This window comes from Oncorhynchus masou, chromosome 14 (assembly GCF_036934945.1).
Source record: "Oncorhynchus masou masou isolate Uvic2021 chromosome 14, UVic_Omas_1.1, whole genome shotgun sequence".
Lineage (NCBI taxonomy): Eukaryota > Metazoa > Chordata > Actinopteri > Salmoniformes > Salmonidae > Oncorhynchus > Oncorhynchus masou.
In genome coordinates this window covers 10,666,614-10,693,446 of record NC_088225.1, presented here as the reverse complement: position 1 = coordinate 10,693,446, position 26,833 = coordinate 10,666,614, and the positions used below count along the sequence as shown (strand labels likewise).

The window sequence follows — 26,833 nt, the reverse complement described above, 5'->3', positions numbered from 1 at the left end:
TTGGTTGGGGAGGATGGGTGGACGTATCTAGCAATCCAAAGGTTGCGTGTTCGAGTCGTGTTGGGGACAACGGTAGCATTTTAGTTAACTCTTCCCCTAACCTTTATTCTAACCTTAACCAAATATACTTTTTTCTGTAAATTCTCCTAACCTTTGTCTTTAGTTCTCCAAACCACCAACGTAAATTCTCCTTGTAATTCTCCTTTGTTGTTCCGATGCAACATGCAACCTGGTCTCAGAGAAATATGTATAGTACAAGATCATCCGAGATGTATAATACCTTCCATCATCCAATTTGTATGCTATTGTACAACCGGGTATGACGTGTGATATTCCTCTAAGTCCTCTAAATCGTATGATATCGTATGACCTCTATTCCATAATGTAACCTAACCTAACATAAAGTATCATACTAAATGGAACGACAGATTTACGTACCAAATCTTACGAATTGACCTGAGGTCAGGTTGCATGGTTGGAGAAAAGGGGCATTGGTGTCACTGTGACACGGTGTCAACTCACTCAGGTTAAAATCAGTGTGTCCTCGAGAAAAAACAAGCCGTTCCTGATAAAGATTAAAACTTCCACTCCTTCTAGACTACCCTATGTGCACAAACACATTATGGCATAGCCTACACATTGTTTTATATAATACTTACAGACTTATTACAATGTACAACATAAGTTACATTTCACACATCTCCACACATCCTCACCTCCCTTTCTCTCCTTCACTTGTGTTTCTGGTGTTTCTTTTCTGCTGCAGTCTACCTCAGGAAAGAAGACATTAACAGTTAAAGGGCAGTTTTTTTTCTGCTGCCTTGCCAGGGTTTTTTCTGGATCAAACTGGGGCTTAGGTGGTGGTGGGTGTGGCGAGTGTGTGGCAATGGTCGTGGCCAATGGTGCCGTCATCGACCAAACATTTTCGAGGTACTCCTGTTGGTCACAGTGACAAATGTTTCTAAAATGTTGCAGTTTTAAAGCTAATTTCCTGTAGTTCTACACATTTTGCCATGGCTTATGCTATCTGAGTGACTGAAATATTATAACAAAGTCAATGGGGGTCCCATGTCATGACAAAAATACTCCTGGATGCATCATTTGGGGAATTTGTTATTCTCCCTGATTGTCTAGCTTTTATTTTGGTGATTTTCAGTTCTCAAAGATGATCTTATTAAAAAAATATAAAGGTCCATTATATTTTCTACATAGTTTATATCTGGTTTTAGTCATTTAAGTTTACACTTAAAAACTTTTTCCATACGGAAAATTATTGTTTGGACATAGGCGGCACGCCAAGACTTTTCTATGCTGAAAAAAACCCTTTGTGCTCTTGCCATCTTTCTGCTGGAATGTGTTCAACAGCATCGTCATCCAAGAAAAAACTACTGAGAATTCTCCAAAACCACAGCCACTTGGACTGATCTCCTGCTAATGATTCAGACATAGACTCTATATCCACTCTGTATGCATTGATAAAAAACATTCCCCAGAGCTACTGTTAATCCAGCAAGCATTCTCCTTAGTATTGGTTCCTTTGGTGGAGATGGACACAAGCCAGGGTCTATAGCCAGGGCACAGAGGCACATTCTCATAGTGCTATTACCTTTTTGGACTGAATTCTGACTTTCTCTCATAGCTCCTGGGCAGTGTTCTTGTTCTTAAAGATCTTTCCCTCCTAAAAGCTTGACTTTGTCCTGGTCATGTTTGGCACAGCAGGACTTATATATAAGTCCTATATTAAACCACAGCTTTGAAAGGCCTAATCTAATGTGAGCAGTATGTTATTTGAGTTATGGAGCCAGTGAGCTCCCCCTGCTCCCATTCACTTTCAACAGAAAATAAAGTTCAGTTTCCTGTTAAATAAGTCACACTCAAACTAGCAGGTCCAGAAACAGATGTGGAGTGCACCTCTTTCTATAGGCAGATAAGATCCAATGTTGTTTGGCTAGTCTGTGGTCAGATCGTCATAGCAGCCCACATGCTACAATATACTCTACATATCTCTATTTGGAGCCAGAACATGGATTTGACATGATTACAGAAATAGTATTTCCTGATGAATACAGCCATTCATTTTTCTTAGACAGCGACCGAACATTTTTACATTACAGTGTTGACAGCCAACTCCATGGAAAACAACTGACGAACGAGGATCTGTCAATTTCTCCTAAGAAGTGAGCCATCCTGTCTGTATATGCAGTTGAAGTCGGGAGATTACATACACCTTAGCCAAATACATTTAAACCCAGTTTTTCACAATTCCTGACATTTAATCCTAGTAAAAATTCCCTGTCTTAGATCAGTTAGTATCAACACTTGATTTTAAGAATATGAAATGTCAGAATAATAGTAGAGAGAATTATTTATTTCAGATTTTACATTACTTTCATCACATTCTCAGTGGGTCAAAAGTTTACATGCACTCAATTAGTATTTGGTAGCCTTTAAATTGTTTAACTTAAGTCAAACGTTTCGGGTAGCCTTCCACAAGCTTCCCACAATAAGTTGAGTGAATTTTGACCCATTCCTCCTTAATGAGCTGGTTTAACTGAGTTAGGTTTGTAGGCCTCCTTGCTCACACACGCCTTTTCAGTTCTGCCCACATATTTTCTATAGGATTGAGGTCAGGGCTTTGTGATGGCCACTCCAATACCTTGACTTTGTTGTCCGTTAGCCATTTTGCAGCAACTCAAATCAAATTTGATTTGTCACATACACATGGTTAGCAGATGTTAATGCGAGTGTAGAGAAATGCTTGTGCTTCTAGTTCCGACAATGCAGTAATAACCAACAAGTAATCTAACTAACAATTCCAAAACTACTGTCTTATACACACAAGTGTAAGGGGATAAAGAATATGTACATAAAGATATATGAATGAGTGAAGGTACAGAGCAGCATAGGCAAGATACAGTAGATGGTATCGAGTACAGTATATACATATGAGATGAGATGAATAATGTAGGGTATGTAAACATTATATTAGGTAGCATTGTTTAAAGTGGCTAGTGATATATTTGACATAATTTCCCATCAATTCCCATTATTAAAGTGGCTGGAGTTGAGTCAGTGTGTTGGCAGCAGCCACTCAATGTTAGTGGTGGCTGTTTAACAGTCTGATGGCCTTGAGATAGAAGCTGTTTTTCAGTCTCTCGGTCCCAGCTTTGATGCACCTGTACTGACCTCGCCTTCTGGATGATAGCGGGGTGAACAGGCAGTGGCTCGGGTGGTTGTTGTGCTTGATGATCTTTATGGCCTTCCTGTAACATCGGGTGGTGTAGGTGTCCTGGAGGGCAGGTAGTTTGCCCCCGGTGATGCGTTGTGCAGACCTCACTACCCTCTGGAGAGCCTTACGGTTGTGGGCGGAGCAGTTGCCGTACCAGTCGGTGATACAGCCAGCCAGGATGCTCTCGATTGTGCATCTGTAGAAGTTTGTGAGTGCTTTTGGTGACAAGCCAAATTTCTTCAGCCTCCTGAGGTTGAAGAGGCGCTGCTGCGCCTTCTTCACGATGCTGTCTGTGTGGGTGGACCAATTCAGTTTGTCTGTGATGTATATGCCGAGGATCTTAAAACTTACTACCCTCTCCACTACTGTTCCATCGATGTGGATAGGGGATAGGGGGTGTCCCCTCTGCTGTTTCCAACGTTGGAAGTATGCGTGGGGTCATTGTCCATTTGGAAGACCCATTTGCGACCAAGCTTTCACTTCCTGACTGATGTCTTGAGATGTTGCTTCAATATATCCACATCATTTTCCTACCTCATGATGCCAACTATTTTGTGAAGTGCACCAGTCCATCCTGCAGTAAAGCACCCCCACAACATGATGCTGCCACCCCCGTACTTCACGGTTGGGATGGTGTTCTTTGCTTGCAAGCCTCTCCCTTTTTTCCTCCAAACATAACAATTGTCATTATGGCCAGACAGTTCTATTTTTGTTTCATCAGACCAGAGGACATTTCTCCAAAAAGTGCGATCTTTGTCTCTATGTGCAGTTTCAAACCGTAGTCTGGCTTTTTTTATGGCGGTTTTGGAGCAGTGGCTTCTTCCTTGCTGAGCGGCCTTTCTGGCTATGTCGATATAGGACTCGTTTGACTATTTATATAGATACTTTTGTACCTGTTTCCTCCAGCATCTTCACAAGGTCCTTTGCAGTTGTTCTGGGATTGATTTGCACTTTTCGCACCAAAGTGCGTTCATCTCTAGGAGATAGAACGCTTCTCCTTCCCGAGCGGTATGACGGCTGCATGGTCCCATGGTGTTTATACTGGTGTACTATTGTTTGTACAGATGATTGTGGTACCTTCAGGCGTTTGGAAATTGCTCCCAAGGATGAACCAGACTTGTGGAGGTCTATAATCAGGTCTTGGCTGATTTCTTTTGATTTTCCCATGATGTCAAGCAAAGACGCACTGAGTTTGAAGGTATGCTTTGAAATACATCCACAGGTACACCTCCAATTGGGGGGTGGCAGGGTAGCATAGTGGTTAGAGTGTTGGACTAGTAACCGGAAGGTTGCAAGCTCAAACCCCCAAGCTGACAAGATACAAATCTGCCACCCCTGAACAGGCAGCTAACCCACTGTTCCTAGGCCGTCATTGAAAATAAGAATTTGTTCCGACCTGACTTGCCTAGTTAAATAAAGGTAACGAATTATGTCAATTAGCCTATCAGACGCTTCTAAAGCCTTTCTGGAATTTTCCAAGTTTTTTAAAGGCACAGTCAACTTTGTATGTAAACCTCTGACCCACTGGAATTGTGATACAGTAAATTATAAGTGAAATAATCTGTCTGTCAACAATCATTGGAAAAATGACTTGTGCCATGCGCACAGTAGATGACCTAACCTGTTACGACTTCCGCCGAAGTTGGTCACTCTCCTTGTTCGGGTGGCATTCGGCGGTCGACATCACCAATTTTCTAGCCACCACGATCCACTTTTCATTTTCCATTTGTTTTGTCTTCATTGTACACACCTGGTTTCCATTCCCATAATTATATGTTCCTTATTTAACCCCCTGGTTCCCCCATGGTTTTGTGCATGTTTGTTCATTGTAAGTTAGTTTGTATTTGTGAGCTTGATTATTTTCCTTCTTGGAATATTTGTTGTTTTGAGTAAAGTTACGTGAATTACTAATCTCTGTGTCCTGTGCCTGACTCCGCCTTACCTGCTACACCTAGACACCTTACATAACCGACTTGCCAAAACTATAGTTTGTTAACAAGAAATTTGTGGAGTGGTTGAAAAGTTTTATTGACTCCAACCTAAGTGTATGTAAACTTCCGACTTCAACTATATAGTGGGGTCCAAAATTATTGACACCCTTCATAAAGATGAGCAATAATTGTATTATATTATTTTTACCAATACAATTACTCAGATAAATACATTTTGTAATTGTTTATTTTCTCAAAAGGTTAAGGGTCAAAATTATTGACACCCCTAAATATTCTTATAAATTAAGTAGTCAAAAAATGTGGTCCCATATTCCTAACAAACAATGAATGCATCAAGCTTGTGACTCTGCAAACTTGGATGCATTTGCAGTTAGTTTTGGCTCTGTTTTACAATATTTTGTGCCCAATTGAAATTAATGGTAAATAATGTATTGTGTCATATCGAAGTCACTTTTATTTTAAATTAGAATGTTTCTAACACATCTACATTAATGTGGATGCTACCATGATTATGGATAATCCTGAATGAATCGTGACTAATGATGAGTGAGAAAGTTACCGAGTGTTAAATATCATACCCCCAAGACACACACACACACACACACTCTTATACATCATCTTCATGAACTTTTCCTATGGAGCCTGATAAAAGTCGCAGCAAATCAAAGTACCCGTCTTTTACTAGAATTGGTGGCAGAGAGCTAGATGTGGTAAGTTCACTGCTTCTGACGGAATGATTTCACTGGCTGGTGTTTGATCACCAAATCCGTTCCTGGTGGGTTGGAAGAGATCTAGAGAGATGGGGTGAGTGAGATGAAGTGATTGAGTGAGGAGCCTCACACAGCTGTTTTTCTTTATGTGGGGTTCATTCCTGGAAGCGGCAAACCCAAAAATAGGTTGTCCAGTGAAGGAAGAAATTAACTTCCTGCTCTCTACCCCCATCAACCCCCCATCCCCCCACCAGCCAGTCATGACCTGCTCCCACTGCCACTCTTAGATAAGCTAGGTGGCATCGTTGGACATCCCGCATCATCCTGGCTCTCTGTGAACATAGTAAAAGGGAGCTAGTGTGTGCTGTAAACAGGACAACCCTCATTCAGGTTGACTTTGGCACCCACTTTGCACTGTCACTGTGTTTTAGTGTCACGATGCCCGGGTGCCAAATTCTACCAATAGTGCTCCTTATTGTTGAGAGCTTGGCTCCTGGATCAGGACACTTGACTGAGAATGACAACTTGGTGTTTGTGGACAGAGCAGGCATGCAGTAGGACAGCTTGTGTTCTGAGTGGGACAGCAGAGGGCAGTGAGAACTACTGGCCTGATACTACTGGCCTTATTGTTGCGTAATCTTAAGAGTAAGTGTGGACAGTTGGTCTCCTACAGCACTTGTCTCCTGGGAGAGAGAGTGAGAGAGAGGCGTCTGTTGCTTTGTACTGAAAACCACCGGCTGGGCTGTGCTGTGTGTAAAAACCCCATCCAGCATTTTGGAAACACAAACAAACACATGCTGCTAAACCTCTCTGAAACAATCACTTTCGTTTTCTCTATAATTGATGCATTGATTTCTGGGACTTCGGCTCTAACCCCCTCCAACGACATTGAAGCTATAAAAAAAATTGGTGCCATTAGAGAACTGTTACGCGTCAGTGTTTCCAAGCCCCTGGTAGAGTAATGTGTGCCTTATGAGAGGGCTGGGGATGGCAGGTTTCTGGCTTGGCACAACTCTTCCTCTTGGTCTTTGGCACTGGTCTTTTACATCTCCTCCCACCACGGGCTGACAGTTAGAGTACTGGCTACTGTATTAATACCGCAATCTATTCATATCTAGATTTTTGTAGCTATATCTGTTAATCTGTGAATATTATGCAGTGAACTCACATGATTGTGTAACCTTATGCAATGAAACCCAGCCACCTATAATTACATTGAGGGGCCTAGATACATTTGCAGGTTGCATAATAAATGACTTAGCATTGGCCTGTACATTGTGTATTATATACTGTATGTTTGTGTCTCGTCCATTTAAACTCTAATCTCAATTCTTCTGTATTTAGCAATGTATTCTCCTTTTCCCTCTCGTAATGCTAAACTCAGCAAAAAAAAAAAACGTCCTCTGTCAACTACATTTTTTTTCAGCAAACTTAACACGTGTAAATATTTGTATGAACATAACAAGATTCAACAACTGAGACATAAACTAAAGAAGTTCCACAGACATGTGGTTAACAGAAATGTAATAATGTGTCCCTAAACAAAGGGGGGGGGGGTCAAAATCAAAAGTAACAGTCAGTGTCTGGTGTGGCCACCAGCTGCATTAAATACTGCAGTGCATCTCCTCCTCATGGACTGCGCCAGATTTGCCAGGTCTTGTTATGAGATGTTACCATACTCTTCCACTAAGGCACCTGCAAGTACCCAGACATTTCTGGGGGGAATGGCCCTAGTCCTCACCCTCCGATCCAACAGGTCCCAGACGTGCTCAATGGGATTGAGATCCGGGCTCTTCACTGGCCATGGCAGAACACTGACATTCCTGGAAATCACTCACAGAATGAGCAGTATGGCTGGTGGCATTGTCATGCTGGAGGGTTACGTCAGGATGAGCGTGCAGGAAGGGTACCAGATGAGGGAGGAGGATGTCTTCCCTGTAACGCACAGCAATGACAACAAGCTCAGTCTGAAGATGCTGTGACACACCGCCCCAGACTATGACGGACCCTCCACCTCCAAATCGACCCCGCTCCAGAGTACAGGCTTCGGTGTAATGCTCATTCCTTCAACGATAAATGTGAATCCATTACCTGTCCCGCAGGTGTAATGTTCGGATGTACCGATCCTGTGCAGGTGTTGTTACATGTGGTCTGCCACTGCGAGGACAATCAGCTGTTCGTCCTGTCTCCCTGTAGTGCTGTCTTAGGCATCTCACAATACGGACATTTCAATTTATTGCCCTGGCCACATCTGTAGCCCTCATGCCCTCACGCAGATGAGCAGGGACCCTGTGAATCTTTCTTTTGGTGTTTTTCAGAGTCAGTAGAAAGGCCTCTTTAGTGTCCTAAGTTTTCATAACTGTGACCTTAATTCACTACCGTTTGTAAGCTGTGTCTTAACGGCCGTTCCACAGGTGTATGTTCATTAATTGTTTATGGTTCATTGGACAAGCATGGGAAACAGTGTTTAAACCCTTTACAATAACGATCTGTGAAGTTATTTGGATTTTTACTAATTATCTTTGAAAGACAGCGTCCTGAAAAAGGGACATTTATTTTTCTGCTGAGTTTATATTTGTGTCTACTCTATTGTACTGTCAGAGTCTAGGTGATGTGGTTAAGGCAGAGTCAGGCGCAGGACACAGAGATGAGTAATAATAGTAACTTTACTCAAAAATAATCTTCCAACAAGGAGAACGAAATCCAGAATCACATAAACGAGACAACTGACAACAATAAACACGCACAAAACCATGATGGCTCCAGAGGGTTAAATAGGGAAATAATTCAAATGTAATGGGAACCAGGTGTGTACAATACAGACAAAACAAATGGAAAAAGAAATGTAGATAGGTGGAGGCTAGAATGCCGGCGACGTAACATGTACATCTATAACCTACTATGTGTATAGTCTCACCACTATAATAATGTATTCTCCTCTTCCCTCTCTCCAGACGCGGAGGCTGACGAAGGTGGAGCGCCAGCGTTTCAGTGAGGAGGTGGAGATGCTGAAGGGGCTGCAGCACCCCAATATTGTCCGCTTCTACGACTCCTGGAAGGACAACTGCAAGGGCCACAAGTGCATCCTTCTGGTCACCGAGCTCATGACATCAGGCACCCTCAAGACGTGAGTTAAAGGGATACAATTTGTATGTATCTGCATCCAGTATGAAGTTAGTTAGAGGTAGTTTGCTAACTAGCTTAGCACAAAGACTGAAAGTATGCTAGCTGTACATAAAAATGGTTTCTATCAGTTCATCTGACTCGCGGAAAATAGATACAGAGGTCTTCATTGCCAAAATCCTAAACTATCCCTTTAAGTCCGTCCCCACTGCCTGAGTAATAAGCAGATGGGGGAAAGTATGTGCCATTTTCCTACGTCATCTCCTTGTAAAAGGTGCAAAAGACTTCAAGCAGATATGCTTTCCACCTGTGTTTTTCTGTTCATGTTAGTGAATCTACTGAATTGGTGCGTTAGCCATGTGGCTAACATCTGTCGAAATGGAGTGTCACTCTCAATTTGAGCATGACAGGAGAAAATTGGTTCCAGCGACAGATGGAATGGAAAATGCTACCTCATCCTCAGGCTCTCAGATTCAGTGTGAGCACCTCTGGTCCATGGTGCTCTGTTAATTAGTAACACTTGTTGCTTACACTGTTGCACCCCATGGTTCCAATCGCTCAGTTGGTTGGACACCAGGGTTTTGGGTTTGAGTCCTGCTTAGGCCGCATGTACAGTACTCATATCAGCCTCACCCTGCAGGTACCTGAAGAGGTTCAAGGAGATGAAGCTGAAGCTGTTGCAGCGCTGGAGCCACCAGATCCTGAAGGGCCTCCACTTCCTCCACACCCGCACCCCGCCCATCATCCACAGGGACCTCAAGTGTGACAACATCTTCATCACCGGCCCCACAGGCTCCGTCAAGATCGGCGATTTGGGCCTGGCCACACTAAAGAGTGCCTCGTTCGCCAAGAGTGTCATTGGTGAGTCTCCCAACTACCCACAGCCACAGCCACTTCAGTTGACACTGACACTCAGTATAATGGAGTGCATCAGTGCTCGACCCTGTGACTATTGAATATTTCTCAATGTAGGATTAAAGCGTTCTGTCCCCACTACTAAGGTTTTAAAGTGAGACGTACGTAATAGCTGAAACCTCATAGAGGATGTTAAAACGTTTTGCCACCTACAACACTTACTCTTTGCTATTTGCTTTAATGTCTTTTAAAAATTGTATTACAGAGATACAGTATTGTGTGAAACGGTTATTCAATATTTCAATAAATAATTTCTTCCAGTGTAAAATGGAGTCCCAGTCCCACTGCTACCTGTGTACTGCTGTCCCTTCAGTGTGGTGTGACCTTAAACTGGAGCAACTGTAAATAAAGCCTTCAATGCCATGTTTTATGCTGGCCACTGTGTTTATTTATTTGGCTAGGTGTTTATATTTATACTGTCATGGTGCATGACGGCTAGTCTTTGCAGTGACGTCAGCACGGCTGCCCGACATGTTCTAATCTATCTCACTGCTATCACAGTGTTTGGTCTCAGTGACTTTTTAATAGTGTGGGTCATCTAAGTCCCATTTGGAAACCTTCAAATCTACAGACGTTTAACATTTGTTTTACATTATCACGCTCGTATAAGATCTGGTGTTGTATCAATAAATAACTTATCTTTTGATTACCGCCTCCTTCTGTACCGCCTTTGATTAAAAAAATCCATTTGAATACACTTGTACTTGCCAATACACATTTTCCGCACTGTATTACAAGGCACACAGTTGGCTACTTGTTCCAAAGTGGTCAGAGTGAGAATGAATAAGGCCACTCTATTGTGAAGTGTAACTGCAGTTGTCAGTGAAGTAGGACCACATTTTGCGCCATTCTCATAACCACTATCATTACCCCCCCCCCCCCCCCCACTGTAGGGACTCCTGAGTTCATGGCTCCAGAGATGTACGAGGAGAAGTATGATGAGGCGGTGGACGTCTATGCCTTTGGGATGTGCATGCTTGAGATGACCACGTCTGAGTACCCCTACTCCGAGTGCCAGAACGCCGCCCAGATCTATCGTAAAGTCACCAGCGTGAGTGGATTTCTCTGTCTCTAGTGGATTCTGTGTGTCCAGTCCATGTTGTTCAGTTTGTCTGTTGTTTCGCTAGATGTTGGTCAGATCTGAAGAGAAATTTGGCCATCTTTCTGGTTGCAGTTTGCAGTTTGACAGCACCACTTGTTCAGTGTAGTGCTGCTTGCCTCTGGGAAGAGGTAAGCAGGAAAGAGGCATTCAAACGGCGTGCATCATGTGCAAGGATCATCATCTCTTGTTCCTTTCAAATAACTGCTGTTCTCTCTTTCTCTATCCACCCCCTCTCAGTCTTTCTTTTGAAGTTGCTTGCTATGCATCACTAATGTGACACAAATAGATACACAAAAACACTCAATTACATACTCACTCTCCGTTGTGAATGCCACCAACATTCTCACTTCCATCCCATCCGGTCTCCAAAAATAGAAACCCTCCCCTTGTACCCAACCCTGTTATCTCTGTTACTGAGTGTTTATCAGACCACTAATGGTAATCTACCATTTCTCATCTCTATGCAATGTTGCTGTGACATTTCTCATCAGCAGAGTCAATTACAGGGTCTCTGTGGAGCTATAATGAATGGTATTTACCAAATGGACGTCTCTGTTTCACTGCTATAATCAGCTGTTGCACCGTAACGACCAGATTTGGAAGAGCTGAAGGGCTCGGGCTTGATTGCTAATTACTGGAATTGGAATGATGCTTGAAGTCTTTTACTTGTTGGAGGACGAGGTCCACATGCAGGAATGGGGACGTCTCCACAATGCTGGATTTTCTCCACTCCACAATTCTGGATTCCTTTGCGGTCATTTGGCCAAATAAACTGAAATCCCCAAGGACCATAATGCACGTCGTGGATTAATTTACATGCAGTTCTTCCAACGTGATTGACACAGTAAGAACCCACGTGCTAGCTGTGTGTGTGTGTGTCTGAGCTCGCTACAGCCCTGGAACAACATGAGCAGTATTTAGTGCTAGAGTCCAAAGGAGAGTTACAGCTTTGAGGAAGCAAGGCTCTCACTCCGTTATGGGTTTTCTGCCAGAACCACAAAAGCAGTTCGCCAGCCTCTGTATTCAGACGTTCTCCCCAGCCAGCCTCTGTATTCAGACGTTCTCCCCAGCCAGCCTCTGTATTCAGACGTTCTCCCCAGCCAGCCTCTGTATTCAGACGTTCTCCCCAGCCAGCCTCTGTATTCAGACGTTCTCCCCAGCCAGCCTCTGTATTCAGACGTTCTCCCCAGCCAGCCTCTGCATTCAGACGTTCTCCAGCCAGCCTCTGCATTCAGACGTTCCCCAGCCAGCCTCTGTATTCAGACGTTCTCCCCAGCCAGCCTCTGTATTCAGACGTTCTCCCCAGCCAGCCTCTGTATTCAGACGTTCTCCCCAGCCAGCCTCTGTATTCAGACGTTCTCCCCAGCCAGCCTCTGTATTCAGACGTTCTCCCCAGCCAGCCTCTGTATTCAGACGTTCTCCCCAGCCAGCCTCTGTATTCAGACGTTCTCCCCAGCCAGCCTCTGTATTCAGACGTTCTCCAGCCAGCCTCTGTATTCAGACGTTCTCCAGCCAGCCTCTGTATTCAGACGTTCTCCAGCCAGCCTCTGTATTCAGACGTTCTCCCCAGCCAGCCTCTGTATTCAGACGTTCTCCAGCCAGCCTCTGTATTCAGACGTTCCCCAGCCAGCCTCTGCATTCAGACATTCTCCAGCCAGCCTCTGCATTCAGACGTTCTCCAGCCAGCCACTGTATTCAGACGTTCTCCAGCCAGCCTCTGTATTCAGACGTTCTCCAGCCAGCCTCTGCATTCAGACGTTCTCCAGCCAGCCACTGTATTCAGACGTTCTCCAGCCAGCCTCTGTATTCAGACTTACATACTTACTTGCACTGTTGTTTCTTATTTGTGTTGACCTCAGCAGATAAGGATCTCCATGCTTAATTCATACCACAGTTCTAATTTAGCCATGGGGCTTAACCTATAGAGGAAATGAATAGCAGATTATTACTGAGACTACAGCAAATGGCCACCATTCTCCTCCTACACTTGGCTATTGTCTGACATCATTTTATGACTAGGTCTGTGTCATCAAATTATCTTGTTCCCTTTCTCAGAGCTATATATTTATGCTATGATAGGAGAGCTGTATATCATTCCACCAATAGACCAATAGTGGTCTATTGGTGGAATGATATCACTGTCGCGTTTAGTAGCCTTCACAAACAGGATAAACAGTGGATATTATATATGGCTCAAGTTTCCCCTGTGCTGTGTGACGTGTGAGATGATATATTATACGGTGTCTACACAGAAATACCTATTTGTTTTTCCTTCAGGTGAGATACATTGCGTTTTCAAGTAGGTGTAAAAGCTTTGTCCTCCCTCATTCCTGTGTGTGTGTGTGTGTTTTGCATGTGTGCGAGTGTGTATTGTGTGTGTTTGTGCATTCTCAGACACATTTGTTGAAATGTGTCTGTGTGTGTGTGTACTTGTGTCTGTGTGTGAAAGTGTATTAATATGAGCATGTGTGTGGGCGCACAAAAGCCAAGACAATGCCCCCAAGTAACTTTCAAAAACAACAGAGTAAGTCCTTAACCCAATACACCTACAGCAAGTTAACTTGGAGAGTAACACTGTCTTCTTTGGAAGTTTACTGGGTCGAAGTGAGTTCTTACAGAAGCAGAACATTACCCAGTGCGTCAGCTGACGAGGGGTTGCCGCCGCTGACAAAGGACATTGATACGCTGAGCAGAACTGGCCCAGCATCACTCCTCCAACTCTTCAAAGCCGTCTCTGTGCTGTGGTCTGACTGAGTGTGTGAGGAGACAGACATAAGCCTTGTGACCAAGGCGTTAGCGGACGCCCACTGTGCCTCTATAAACAGTATGTACTACCGGTTTACTGCTGTGTATCTATGGAGGTTACTGGCCTGTTAAATGTCATCATAAAATCTATGATTGTAAGGTGGTCCTCATAAGAATGTACTCTAATTGGCTAAGGACTTGTACCTGTAAAGCCACCTAGGGATTTTCTAGGATAGGATAGCTGGTGCCAGCTATATACAGTACAGTACCAATTGGAGACACAGGTCCTTCCCTAGGACAACAGTACTAAGGGAGGGGTTTAAAGAGGTATACTCAAGGAGTGGCATACAGGTTACAGTTGTCCTTTCTGGAGGGAATCACAATTTTAAAGGTTAATGTACACAAACTTAAGTCACTCACTGAAGTTCTATTTCCAGATTTTCCCCTTTGTTATCTTGAAAAAGAGGCATGTATTGACTGTGTACTATCTACTCAATAATAGATACACTACATGACTAAAAGTATGTGGACACCTTCTCGTCAAACATCTCATTCCAAAATCATGGGCATTAATATGAATTGGTCCCCCTTTTGCTGCCATAACAGCCTCTACTCTTCTGGGAAGATTTTCCACTAGATGTTGAAACATTGAAGTGGGGGGGGGGGGGGGGCTTGCTTCCATTCAGCCACAGTAGCATTAGTAAGGTCGGGCACTGATGTTGGGCGAGTAGGCCTGGCTTGCTGTTGGCGTTCCAATTCATTCCAAAGGTGTTTGATGGGGTTGAGGTCAGGGCTCTCTGCAGGCCAGTCAAGTTCTTCCACACCGATCTTGACAAACCATTTATGTATGGATCTCGCTTTGAGCACAAGGGCATTGTCCAAACTGTTGCCACAAAGTTGGAAGCACAGAATCGCCTAGAATGTCATTATGCTGTAGCGTTAAGATATCCCTTCACTGGAACTAAGGGGCCTAGCCCGAACCATGAAAAACAACCCCAGACCATTATTCTTCCTCCAACAAACTTTACAGTTGGCACTATGCATTTGGGCGTTCTCCTGACATCAGCCAAACCAAGAATCGTCCACAAGACTGCCAGATGGTGAAGCATTTCATCACAGAGTACGTGTTTCCACTGCTCCAGAGTCCAGTGACGACAAGTTTTACACCACTCCAGCTGACGCTTGGCATTGCACATGGTGATCTTGAGCTTGTGTGCGGCTGCTTGTCCATGGAAACCCATTTCTTGAAGCTCCCGAACTAACAGTTATTGTACTGACGCTGCTTCCAGAGGCAGTTTGGAACTCAGTAGTGAGTGTTGAAACTGAGGACAGACGATTTTTACCCACTTCAGCACTCGGCGGTCCTGTTCTGTGAGCTTGTGAGGCCTACCACTTTGCGGCAGAGACGGTGTTGCTACTAGATGTTTCCACTTCACAATAACAACAGTTACAGTTGACTGGGGCAGCTCTAGCAGGGTAGAAATTTGACAAACTGACTTGTTGGAAAGGTGGCATCCTATGACGGTGCCACGTTGAAAGTCACTGAGCTCTTCAGGAAGGCCATTCAACTGCCAATGTTTGTCTATGTGCTCAATTTATATACCTATCAGCAAAGAGTGTGGCTGAAATAGCCGAGTTCATTCATTTGTAGGGGTCCACATACTTTTGTAAATATAGTGTATGTTTATTCAATGTTGCAGAATACAGAATATTATACATTTCCATTGATCCTACCAACAACCTCAACACATTTGTGATTTCACATGGTAAGGAGAAAATTGCATTCTAGGAATACCAGGAATCTTTTTTTACTTATTTAACTAGGTAAGTCAGTTAAGAATAAATTATTATTTTCAATGACAGCCTAGGAACAGTGGGTTAACTGCCTTGTTCAGGTGCAGTTCAGGGGCATTAAACAAGAAGTCACCAGGGTTTAATGAAGGCTTCAAAGAACTGGAGTTCCTGGCAGCTTACCAGAGTGTGTAGTTAACATGGCTACCAGCCCTCTAACCCTCCCTCCTCTATCAATTGTCCAATGAGTAACATGGCGAGAGTGAATGGCAAGAGTCACCTCTGAATGGCGAGAGTCACCTCTGGGATGAATCTTGTTGAATCAAATGAGTAGATCTCAAGCACCATTGAGCCATTCATACACCTTTCTGGAACAATTGCTAAGAGGATAAAGCTAAGAGGCTTGTGTGATTTCAGTAGTTCTGTGTGGTATGGTGATGCTTACGTCACAGTATTGGGAGGTGTGATTGAAAGTCATTGCCTGAAGCCACATACCTAAGCTCACAATCTTCACTGAGTGGCAGTCATATTGTTTTCAACATGGGGTCCAACTATGGGGTGAACAAGGTCTTACAATGTCTTGATTCAGACAGGTTAGTTTAAATGCGGAAGACACATTTCAGTTGAATGCATTCAGTTGTACAACTGACTAGGTATTCCCCTTTCCCCTTATTGAACATGATCTGACTCCATACAATGACATCTTGAGGGCCAATTAAAGGCAATGGGAGAGTCAGACTAATCAGTACATTGCCAATTCTCTACGTACTGCCCACACAACCAAAACCCTCCTGTGCTGAAACAGAGGTACATTGCCTGTTTCCCTTTTTAGTGAGAGAGTGTGGGCATGAGGGAACAGACACCCCTGGGCTGGCCCTCTCTCCACCACCCCTGGGCTGGCCCTCTCTCCACCACCCCTGGGCTTGCCCTCTCTCCAACACCCCTGGGCTGGCCCTCTCTCCAACACCCCTGGGCTGGCCCTCTCTCCAACACCCCTGGGCTGGCCCTCTCTCCAACACCCCTGGGCTGGCCCTCTCTCCACCACCACTGGGCTGGCCCTCTCTTCAACACCCCTAGGCTGGCCCTCTCTCCAACACCCCTGGGCTGGCTCTCTCTCCAACACCCCTGGGCTGGCTCTCTCTCCAACACCCCTGGGCTGGCTCTCTCTCCAACACCCCTGGACTGGCCCTCTCTCCAACACCCCTGGACTGGCCCTCTCTCCAACACCCCTGGGCTGGCCCTCTCTCCACCACCCCTGGACATGCCCTCTCTCCAACACCCCTGGACTGGCCCTCTCTCCAACACCCCTGGGCTGGCCCTCTCTCCACCACCCCTGGGCTGGCCCTCTCTTCAACACCCCTAGGCTGGCCCTCTCTCTAACACCCCTGGGCTGGCTCTCTCTCCAACACCCCTGGGCTGGCCCTCTCTCCACCACCCCTGGCCATGCCCTCTCTCCAACACCCCTGGCCATGCCCTCTCTCCAACACCCCTGGCAATGCCCTCTCTCCACCACCCCTGGCCATGCCCTCTCTCCAACACCCCTGGCCATGCCCTCTCTCCAACACCCCTGGCAATGCCCTCTCTCCAACACCCCTGGCCATGCCCTCTCTCCAACACCCCTGGCCATGCCCTCTCTCCAACACCCCTGGCAATGCCCTCTCTCCACCACCCCTGGCCATGCCCTCTCTCCAACACCCCTGGCCATGCCCTCTCTCCAACACCCCTGGCAATGCCCTCTCTCCAACACCCCTGGCCATGCCCTCTCTCCAACACCCCTGGCCATGCCCTCTCTCCAACACCCCTGGCCATGCCCTCTCTCCAACACCCCTGGCCATGCCCTCTCTCCAACACCCCTGGGCTGGCCCTCTCTCCAACACCCCTGGGCTGGCCCTCTCTCCAACACCCCTGGGCTGGCCCTCTCTCCAACACCCCTGGGCTGGCCATCTCTCCAACACCACTGGGCTGGCCCTCTCTAGTCTCTACTATTTTCTGCCTCCCAACCAGCCAGTGTTGTGTAGATGTTGTAACTCCACAGCCCCTCCTCTACCTCTCTACTCCACTGCTGGGTTATAATTAGCTAGCAGAGCCATGGACGCCACCACACCACAACTGTCCCTCCTCCTCCACATGTTTCTGCCCACACACACCGAACACACACCAGGCAATAAGGAGCTCTGACGCACTTCCTTTCTGTGTGTGTGTGTGTGTGTGTGTTTGTGGTGGGGGTGGGGTGGGGGGGTGATAAAGGATCTGCCGCTGTTCCATAAATGTTCTGTTCTTCCTGATTTGTGTTTCAAATCATATCGAATCAAATGTTATTTGTCAAATGCGCCGAATACAACAGTGAAATGCTTACTTACAAGCCCTTAACCAACAATGCAGTTTTAAGAAAATAATAAGTGTAAAGTAAAAAATAGACAAATAAAAAATAAAAATAGAAAATAATTAAAGAGCAGCAGTAAAATAACAATAGCGAGGCTATATACAGGGGGTACTGGTACAGAGTCAATGTGCAGGGCACCGGTTAGTCGTTTACTATGTTTCAGCGCTTGTTTCCAGTGACAAAGAGAGGGAGGAGGGAGATTGGTGAGATGAAGAGAGACATAAAGAATAGAGAACTTAATTAGGGTGTTATAATTGACATAGATATCCCTGTTTTAGTGGTCATCTCCCGAGGCAGACCATACTAACACACATACTCTACACATACTTTCATTGTAATATTGTATGGTGGTATTTTACATTTTGTATTGTAGATATGTAGTGGGGTAAAAATGTTGTACTGTTTTATCTTTTGTTTTATATGTAATGTAAGTGCCTTACTGTGTTTGGACCCAGGAAGAGTAGCTGCTGCCTTGGCAACAGCTAATGGGGATCCCTAATAAATACAAATACAAAATACAAAGACCCCTCTCAAAGAGAAAAAGAATAAGAGTGTGAGAAAAACATAGAAGGAGCTCTCTCTGTCAGTCTCTCTGTCTCTGTCAGTCTCTCTGTCTCTGTCTGTCTCGCTGTCTCTCTGTCTGTTTCGCTGTCTCTCTGTGTTTCGCTGTCTCTCGCTGTCTCTCTGTCTGTCTCGCTGTCTCTCTGTCTGTCTCGCTGTCTGTCTGTCTCGCTGTCTCTCTGTCTGTCTCGCTGTCTCTCTGTCTGTCTCACTGTCTCTCTTTCTGTCTCGCTGTCACTCTGTCTTGCTGTTTCTCTCTCTGGCTCACTGTCTCTCTCTGTTTCGCTGTCTCTCTGTCTCGCTGTTTCTCACTCTGTCTCGCTGTCTCTCTTTCTGTCTCGCTGTTTCTCACTCTGTCTCGCTGTCTCTCTCTCTGTCTCGCTGTCTCTCTCTCTGTCTCGCTGTCTCTCTCTCTGTCTTGCTGTCTCTTTCTCTGTCTCGCTGTTTCTCACTCTGTCTCGCTGTCTCTCTCTCATGCTGTCTCTCTCTTTCAATTTAGCTGTCTATCACTCTCTCTCGCTTTCTCTCTGTCTCTCTCTGTCTCCGTCTCACTGTCTCTCTCAGTTTAGCTGTCTCACTCTCTCGCTTTCTCTCTCTCTGTATCTGTCTCTCTCTGTCTCTCTCTCTCTCTCTCTGTCTCTCTTCGTCTCTCTCTCTCAAATTCAGATTGCTTTAATTGGCATGAAATACAATTGGTAGGTATTGCCAAAGCAGTATGTGGTACAGCATTTCAGTAAATACAGTGCAATGCAATGAGGATAACTACAGTTCATTTCAGTAGTAGTAATAATAGTACATATAATCATGTATACAGGTACAACACTTCTGCTGTTGTATTGTGTAATCTTCGGTCAGTACATTTAATTAAATACAAATAAGATCATAAAAAAAGAAAATAAAGAATGGCTAATAAATAAACAACAGAATGTACATGATGGTTGATACACTATGTATTACCAGTAAGTTATATACCATGTAAATACTACAGGGAATTAATGGTCATGGGATGTCCCTCAGACTATGGCAGTCATATACATATCTGGCAATGATATTTGCAGTTTCTCACTCAACCAGAATAATTCCCAGGTTTATGTTATTAGTAAATGCACAGAGGTTGGGAATTTAGTTTTTTTTTAAAGATAATCTTATTTGGGAGTATTTCTCACAGTAGAGGAAAAAGTGGATCTCTGTCTACCTCCCCTGTCTTGCAGTGACCACATAGACACTCCTCTTTGGTTTGCCATGTCTTTTTATGTCTCCCTTTTTCTATAGCCAATTGGTGTTCGCCGAGCCTGTATTTGGTCAGGATCTGTCTCTGTTTTGTATCTCTGACAGAGTAGAGATATTCTGCCAATTTGTATTCTCATTTGAGGGCCAAATAGCAATTTTGTTTATTCTGTGTTTTTGTTTCATTTTCCCAATTTGTCAAGTTAGAGGTTTTTATTTCTGTAACAGTGTGATTGTTTCCCTGTGTGATTGGATAATAGGGTTGTGTAGTGTTTTAACAACTACACAGGGGACTCTTTTCAGGGTTCAGGTCTTGGTTTTCCAGTGCTTTGAATTGTAAGGATGTTTTGGAGGTTAATTTCAAATGGTGTCAACATTTTAGTGTCATTTTCTTTATATTTACAGTTAAAGGGAATCTTCCGAGTTCCACCCTGCATGCATTATTTGGTACTTTCTTTTGGATATTTAGGATAATTCTAGATTTTCTATTGGGTTATTTTCTCCCAGTGCTTATAATTGTTAATTGGTGGACCCCAAACCTTGTTTCCATATAGTGCAATTGGTAACATTACACTATTGAATATTGTGCCCCAGATTTGGATAGAAATATTACATTTTTTTTAAACTCTGTCTCTCTGTCATGTGTGCATAATTAGAGTATCCGTGTAATTGACATAATTAATGCTATCCGTCTCAGGAAAACTGGCTGTTTTAGTGGTCATCTCCCTAGGCAGACCATACAAAGCCTCTCTCAAAGAGAAAAAGACTACGAGGGTGAGAAACAACCATAGAAGGACCTCTCTCTGTCTCTTTCTGTCTCTCTCTCTCTCGGTCTGTCTCTCTTTCTATGTCTCTCTTTCTCTGTCTCTCTTTCTCTGTCTCTCTTTCTCTGTCTCTCTGTCTCTCTATCTCTCTGTCTCTCTGTCTCTCTTTCTCTGTCTCTCTGTCTCTGTCTCTCTATCTCTCTATCTCTCTGTCTCTCTTTCTCTGTCTCTCAATTCAATTCAATTTAACAGGAAACATATGTTTACGTTTCCAAAGTAAGTGAAATGGATAATAAACAAAAGAGAAATAAACAACGACGACGACCGCCGAGCACCGCCCGAACAGGGAGAGCAGCCACCTTCGGTAGAAATCGTGACAGTTTCACCGTAGTGAAGGCGTAGGCTCAGGTTTTCTAGGTCTCCATGTTTTTGGTTGGATATGTTTCTCAATTTCTTTCTTAGGTATTTGCATTCCACATCACAACATTTGTCATAGTTATTCATTTTCTTAGGTTGTCTGCTTGAACTTTTTAGATTTGATATGGAAGCTGAGAAGTCAAATGTACTGTTTCGGTTTTGTACTGCCACGTTTACACCTTCACTATTATAGTGAAACATTTTGTCCAGGAAGTTGTCTAAAAGGGGTTGAATTTGTTGTAGCCTAATTGTTTTTGGTAGGTTTCTACACTACTTTCCTTCCATCTATAGAATGTCTTAATATTATTCAGTTCCTTTGGCTTTAATGCCTCGTGATTCAGTATTGCTCTATTCAAGTGGACTGTGATTTTGCTGTTATCTGATAGGGGTGTCAGTGGGCTGACTGTGAATGCTCTGAGAGACTCTGGGTTGAGGTCAGTGATAAAGTAATCTCAGTGATAAAGTCTCTCTCTCTCTCTCTGTCTCTCCCTGTCTCTCTCTGCCTCTATCTATCTGTCTCTCTCTTTGTCTTTCTCTGTCTCTGTCTCTCTCTTTCTGTCTCTGTGTGTGCACATTTATGCATGTGTGCATAATTAGAGTAGCCGTGTAATTTACATAATTAATGCTATCCGTCTCAGGCAAGCTCGCTGTTTTAGTGGTCTCTCTGTCTGTCTCTCTCTCGCTATCCCTGTCTCTCTCTCTTTGTCTCTCTCTCTGTCTCTCTCTCTGTCTCTTTCTCCATCTCAGGCAAACAAGAGTATGTGTGATTGAATCATGTTATAAAGAACACACGTGTAAACAGAACTGTGGCCCATATCGTTCCACACACGCTTCATACATGTACATACGTTTCCCTGACTGAGTTAGATTATGGTTCTACTCTAATTTTGATCTCAGAACCACTAGCATTATACCCTTGTTTTAGCAGCAGGGAGCCAGCCTGTAAGCTTTGTATTAAAAAGGCCAGCAGTGCAATAAATTTTGCAGTGTTCTGCTTATAAAACCTTAGTCATCAAGTCATAGTATTTCCATGGGAAACATTTTCAATTTGATCGTTATTTATTTATTTTACGTGAGGAGATTAAAGCATCCACATCAAGCCATTTTTCAAAGGGCTTTCTGAGTGCTAGAAGTCAAGAAGCTATAGCACAATGGAAAGTGGAGCCTTTTCATCGCATTACACAAGGTGCTCTCACTGTTTTTCTGTGTTAGAGGCAGTGTTTCTGTGTGTTGAATTTGAGTTTGTGTGTGTTAACTCCAAATGGTAGAGCTAATTAAGTCAGTACGTCTAGCTGGACGGGAACAACATGCTTATGTTCTGTATACACCCATCAGTGCTTCTGTGTTTTCTCCACCTAAAACATTGGTGTTCTTGGAAAGCTAATTTGTGTGATTAGGATGATTTGCTTGCTGTCAGTGGGGATTATGGAGAATATTTGTCATTGGGAGAAAGAGAGAAGGGGAGGGAGAGACAGAGATAAATCGAGAGAGTTCTCAAAAATAAATATTCCTATCCAAATCTGGTGCAAAATATTAAATTGTGTAATTTTACCAATTGCAATATATAGAATGGAGGTTTGGGGCCCTAATCAAGAGACCCATCATCTCTCATTAACCTTCCGTTTGACATTGTTCTTGCCATGCCTTGGAGATTGGATCATAGAGAGCGTCCATTATGATGTCTGTCTTCCAGAAGATAATATCCTCCAATATCTCTCCATCTTCAACTCATCTCCCTGTCTCTTTCTCTCTCTCTCTTCTAAAAACAGACTTTCCATTCATTCATTCTATTCATTCAGGTGGGGGGAGTGGTTGGCTCTGTATCTCAGGACTTCATGTCCTCAGTACACCTCAGATTCCCGGTGGGTCAGGACGTTGGGGAGATGTTGGGCTGATGTCACCGACCAACAAACGCCACTGTACAGAGCAGGCTCCTCCCTAAGCCTCTCTAAAGACTGAAGGGTTTATTCATGTCTTCAGATGGTTTTTCATATCAGCAGTTAAGACGGAGACCATTTAGCTTTTTTTTCTCTCAATTTTTGTTACTTAGAATGTCTTGTTTGTTTTGTTATTATGTCTTTTCCCCTCCTTTTTTCTCAGACGTAGTTAAACGCTGCAATTATCTGCTCGGATAACACCAGAGAATTTGATAGAGTCCATTTTCCATTAGTAAGTCGCTGCCTCCCCTCACTTTAGTGGGAAAAGAGGAGCATTTGGGGCCACTGTCGTCACCACCGGAAAAAAACACATGTGTCAAATCTCACTGGTCCTCTCCAATTTTTTATTTTTACTTCTACGTATTTCACACTATTCGTCACATGGAACTGGTTGAGCAATTTAGAGTTCCTCCACAAATATGCCACTGTGTTCTTTAATCCAATATTATCTCACATAGTTTTTTATAGTCTTTTTTGAGGAGTTATGTAATAAAAAAAAAAGCTGCATTACAACACTCACTTTGTGCAGACAGGTTCCTTTGGCTGAAAATCTTGTGATCAACTCCGCTCACACTTTGTACTCTGTGTTAAACGATTTCTATGTGTGCGTGTGTGTGTATGCGTGTGTGTGTGATAAACGAGGACCAGGCTTCCCGTTTCTCGTTGTTGTCATCTTGTTGTTTCTGCCTCGTACATTTTACATGGAGGAGGTTTACCTTGCTTTTCCACTCAGTAACTCCAGACCTTGACCTTCCAGGCCTTGTTTAATCTGTGGAGGACATGGAGGCGACAGACTGCGAAATAGTGGTAATTTCCTCTGTCGGGGAGTCTTATCACCTCAATGAAATGGGTTATCTCCTCTGCTAGACTTGTGTGTTCTGTTCATGAAGCTTCAAAGGGGAGAATGACTTCATCGTTTCTTGTGGTAATAGCTCTTCTTGAAGCGTTTATCTTCTTACCACCCACACCATGTTTCCCATCCTTTCACTGAAAATACCTGTGGTCTAGTGATGTGGCCGCGTCTGTATACGCGTGTGGTTCTGTGTGTGACATTGGCTTTATAGTGTGTGAATGTGTTTGTTCATGCAGATTATTCAGTAGGACACCCTGTTGGTTGTTTCTCTCACCCTACCTGAACTCCCTGCGCTGTGCCTGGTGATAGTTACCTCATAAACCTAAAGAGCATATTGGCCATGCATCACCTCTAAGCATTAACACACAGCATTATAGGAAGTATCCCATTTATCTGTGTGACCCAGTCATTGTATTCACCGCCACGCAGGCTAAGGCTACTATGTAGTGCGTATCTGGCTGCTGCTTGGTATTCATGCTCATGCTACGTTAGCTATTAGCTAACAGCCCCATAGGAAGTCTCTCTCTATTTGTATCCGGTCACGACAGCTACTGTATGGAAACCTGTTATACCCATCACTATCCTCTAGATGGTTTTGTACATTTTGTATTATGAGCTGACTGCCCTTTAGGAAACCACATGGTAGTTAGTACTCAGAGCTCTGCACCCACACAGACCTGCGTGCTCTCGATGGGTTTGGACATTATGTATCATGACCAGAGTGTTTGTGTACAAAACCATTAGCTAACCGGCTAGCACCGCAATACTCTTACACACACCACCACTCTCTCACCACATTCGACCTTTAGTTCTAACTGGCCGTAGAATTCAGAGAGAAACCAAACAGTGAATGGGTTTGGACACAGTCGAACCCTCTTTGTGTGTGTGTTGGTGCGTGCGTTTGTTCGTGTTTGTTTGTGTGCATAGCCATGCTCCATTATGTCTGAACTTTATGACGATGGCCCACAGAGAATGTCTCTGACGGGAACACCATTGAACTGTGGGCCACGGTTTTTTGACATTGTACCTCTGGGCAGGGTGTCCGGGCAACTGTTACCGATGACAACACGACCTCAAATTACCGATAACAACGAAACCTTTAACTCCATTTAGATATTTATCATATATACAGTGAGGGGAAAAAGTATTTGATCCCCTGCTGATTTTGTACGTTTGCCCACTGACAAAGAAATGATCAGTCTATAATTTTAATGGTATGTTATTTGAACAGTGAGAGACAGAATAACAACAACAAAATCCAGAAAAAACGCAATCAAAACAGAAAGCTCCTTGAAAGTTGGAATATGCCAGACTTATTGGGCCCAAATCAATTATGGTCTATTGTATAGATAATAGAACAAAAATAAAGGAATCTTTTAAGAGATCCGATTTTTGTTTAGAAATACTTTGCTAAAATGACACTTAATTAGCTATCCACCTCATTCCTTTCTTTTGGCATATGCACGTAGTAAGTAGCCTACACCATCATGCTTTCGGGATATTTGTTTTTTCAGATTCCGCAATGATTCTTACATCACCACACTACATCACCACACTCCAACTCTTGCTCTTGGTCCTCATCTTTGTAAGTCACCTTGATTTTACACCTGTGTGTTTTTTTAAATTAAAATATTTAGGGAACTTCATGACAGTAGCTAAAGCAAGGGGTTATAGCAGCACCCAAGTAGACTACAAATGCATGCTGGGCCGGGCATGCCCTGAGCTCGTGAAGTGAGCTCTACTGGAGCGAAATTGGAGCGGGCGCGAAGGCCGAAGCTCCAGCCTTTGGGAATCTCGCTCCTCACTCCAGTCAAATTGGGCATGTTCCACTCCCCGCTCTGCTCACATACTCTGCTTCAGGGGTCCTTCTGTCTGCGTCAGTCCTCTCCTCTCCCAAATGGTGGAGTGATTGACGTCGGTGACATATCTAACCGTTCCTCTTTTCCCCTCTCCTTCTTTCTCCTCACAGGGAATTAAGCCGGACAGCTTCTTCAAAGTAAAGGTCCCTGAGTTGAAAGGGATCATAGAGGGATGCATCCGCATAAATACAGACCAGAGGTAGAGTAATCAGATAGGAATTCTCTTTACTCACCTTACCTCAGACATCCGCTTTCAGTCTGGCACAGCGGTGGTGTGGTATCAAATGTTGGAAAGATTCTCGGTTGAAGTGTGTGTGTGTGTGTGTGTGTGTGTGTGTGTGTGTGTGTGTGTGTGTGTGTGTGTGTGTGTGTGTGTGTGTGTGTGTGTGTGTATTCTTAATGTGTGCAAACATTAGACCGACAGTTTTGTTCCTCCTAGACAAAGGATATTATACCTGTCAAGCTAGTTTGTCTAGACTCTTTGTCACTCTCTCTCCAACATTAATCTAAGGGCGCTGACATTGAAACAAAATAAATTGTATCAGTCTCAGCCAACAACTGTGTAAATGCCCTCAAGAAAACAGTTTTATGATTAGCTTTTCTATTTTCTCATTCTCTTCCAAAGCATTGATCGAATTATGTTATGAGCTAAAAATAACAGTGAGAAACGATTTCAGACTTAATTCAAATGTTGTCAGGTTTCAGGACCCCTGGGGTTCCAATGAGATAACACCTGACCTGTTGTTAAATAGGGGCACATTACATTACACACCTATCCATCTCTCTCCTTTGGCTGTGTGTCAATAGTCTAAAGTGGCACAGAGTCTGACTCACCACATCCACCCACCTATAGTAAAATACTGTTTTTGTCCCCCATGTTTAGTTAATGACTATAAAAAGAACAGACTGAGAAAATACAGTAATATTCAATTCAATGGATTATAGAACTAAGAAAACGGTGGCCTCTCCAGGTACACCATCCAAGACCTGCTGGAACACACCTTCTTCAAGGAGAACAATGGCGTCCATGTTGAGCTGGCGGAGGAGGACGACACGGTGAAGTCTGGCCTGAAGCTGTGGCTGCGTATGGACGACACCAAGAAGCTGCATGGGAAGTACAAGGACAACAACGCCATCGAGTTCCTGTTTGAACTCTACAAGGACGTACCCGAGGAGGTGGCCCAGGAGATGGTGGGTTGTTGATGGATTTCCGGACCCCTTTCACATTTTGTGGATCTCAAGTGTCAAGTTCACTGATTGCTCTC

The 26,833-nt window shown here is 43.9% G+C and overlaps 1 protein-coding gene across 1 annotated transcript in view; it reads left to right on the top strand.

Moving 5' to 3' along the window:
* wnk4b (WNK lysine deficient protein kinase 4b) overlaps window positions 1-26,833 on the top strand; it is a 66,859-nt gene that overhangs the window by 20,276 nt on the left and 19,750 nt on the right. Inside the window, exons 2-6 of the mRNA XM_064986269.1 lie at window positions 8,846-9,018; window positions 9,655-9,875; window positions 10,823-10,980; window positions 25,679-25,767; window positions 26,540-26,759. Of these exons, the coding sequence (XP_064842341.1) occupies window positions 8,846-9,018; window positions 9,655-9,875; window positions 10,823-10,980; window positions 25,679-25,767; window positions 26,540-26,759 (861 nt within the window). The remainder of the gene's footprint in view (window positions 1-8,845; window positions 9,019-9,654; window positions 9,876-10,822; window positions 10,981-25,678; window positions 25,768-26,539; window positions 26,760-26,833) is intronic.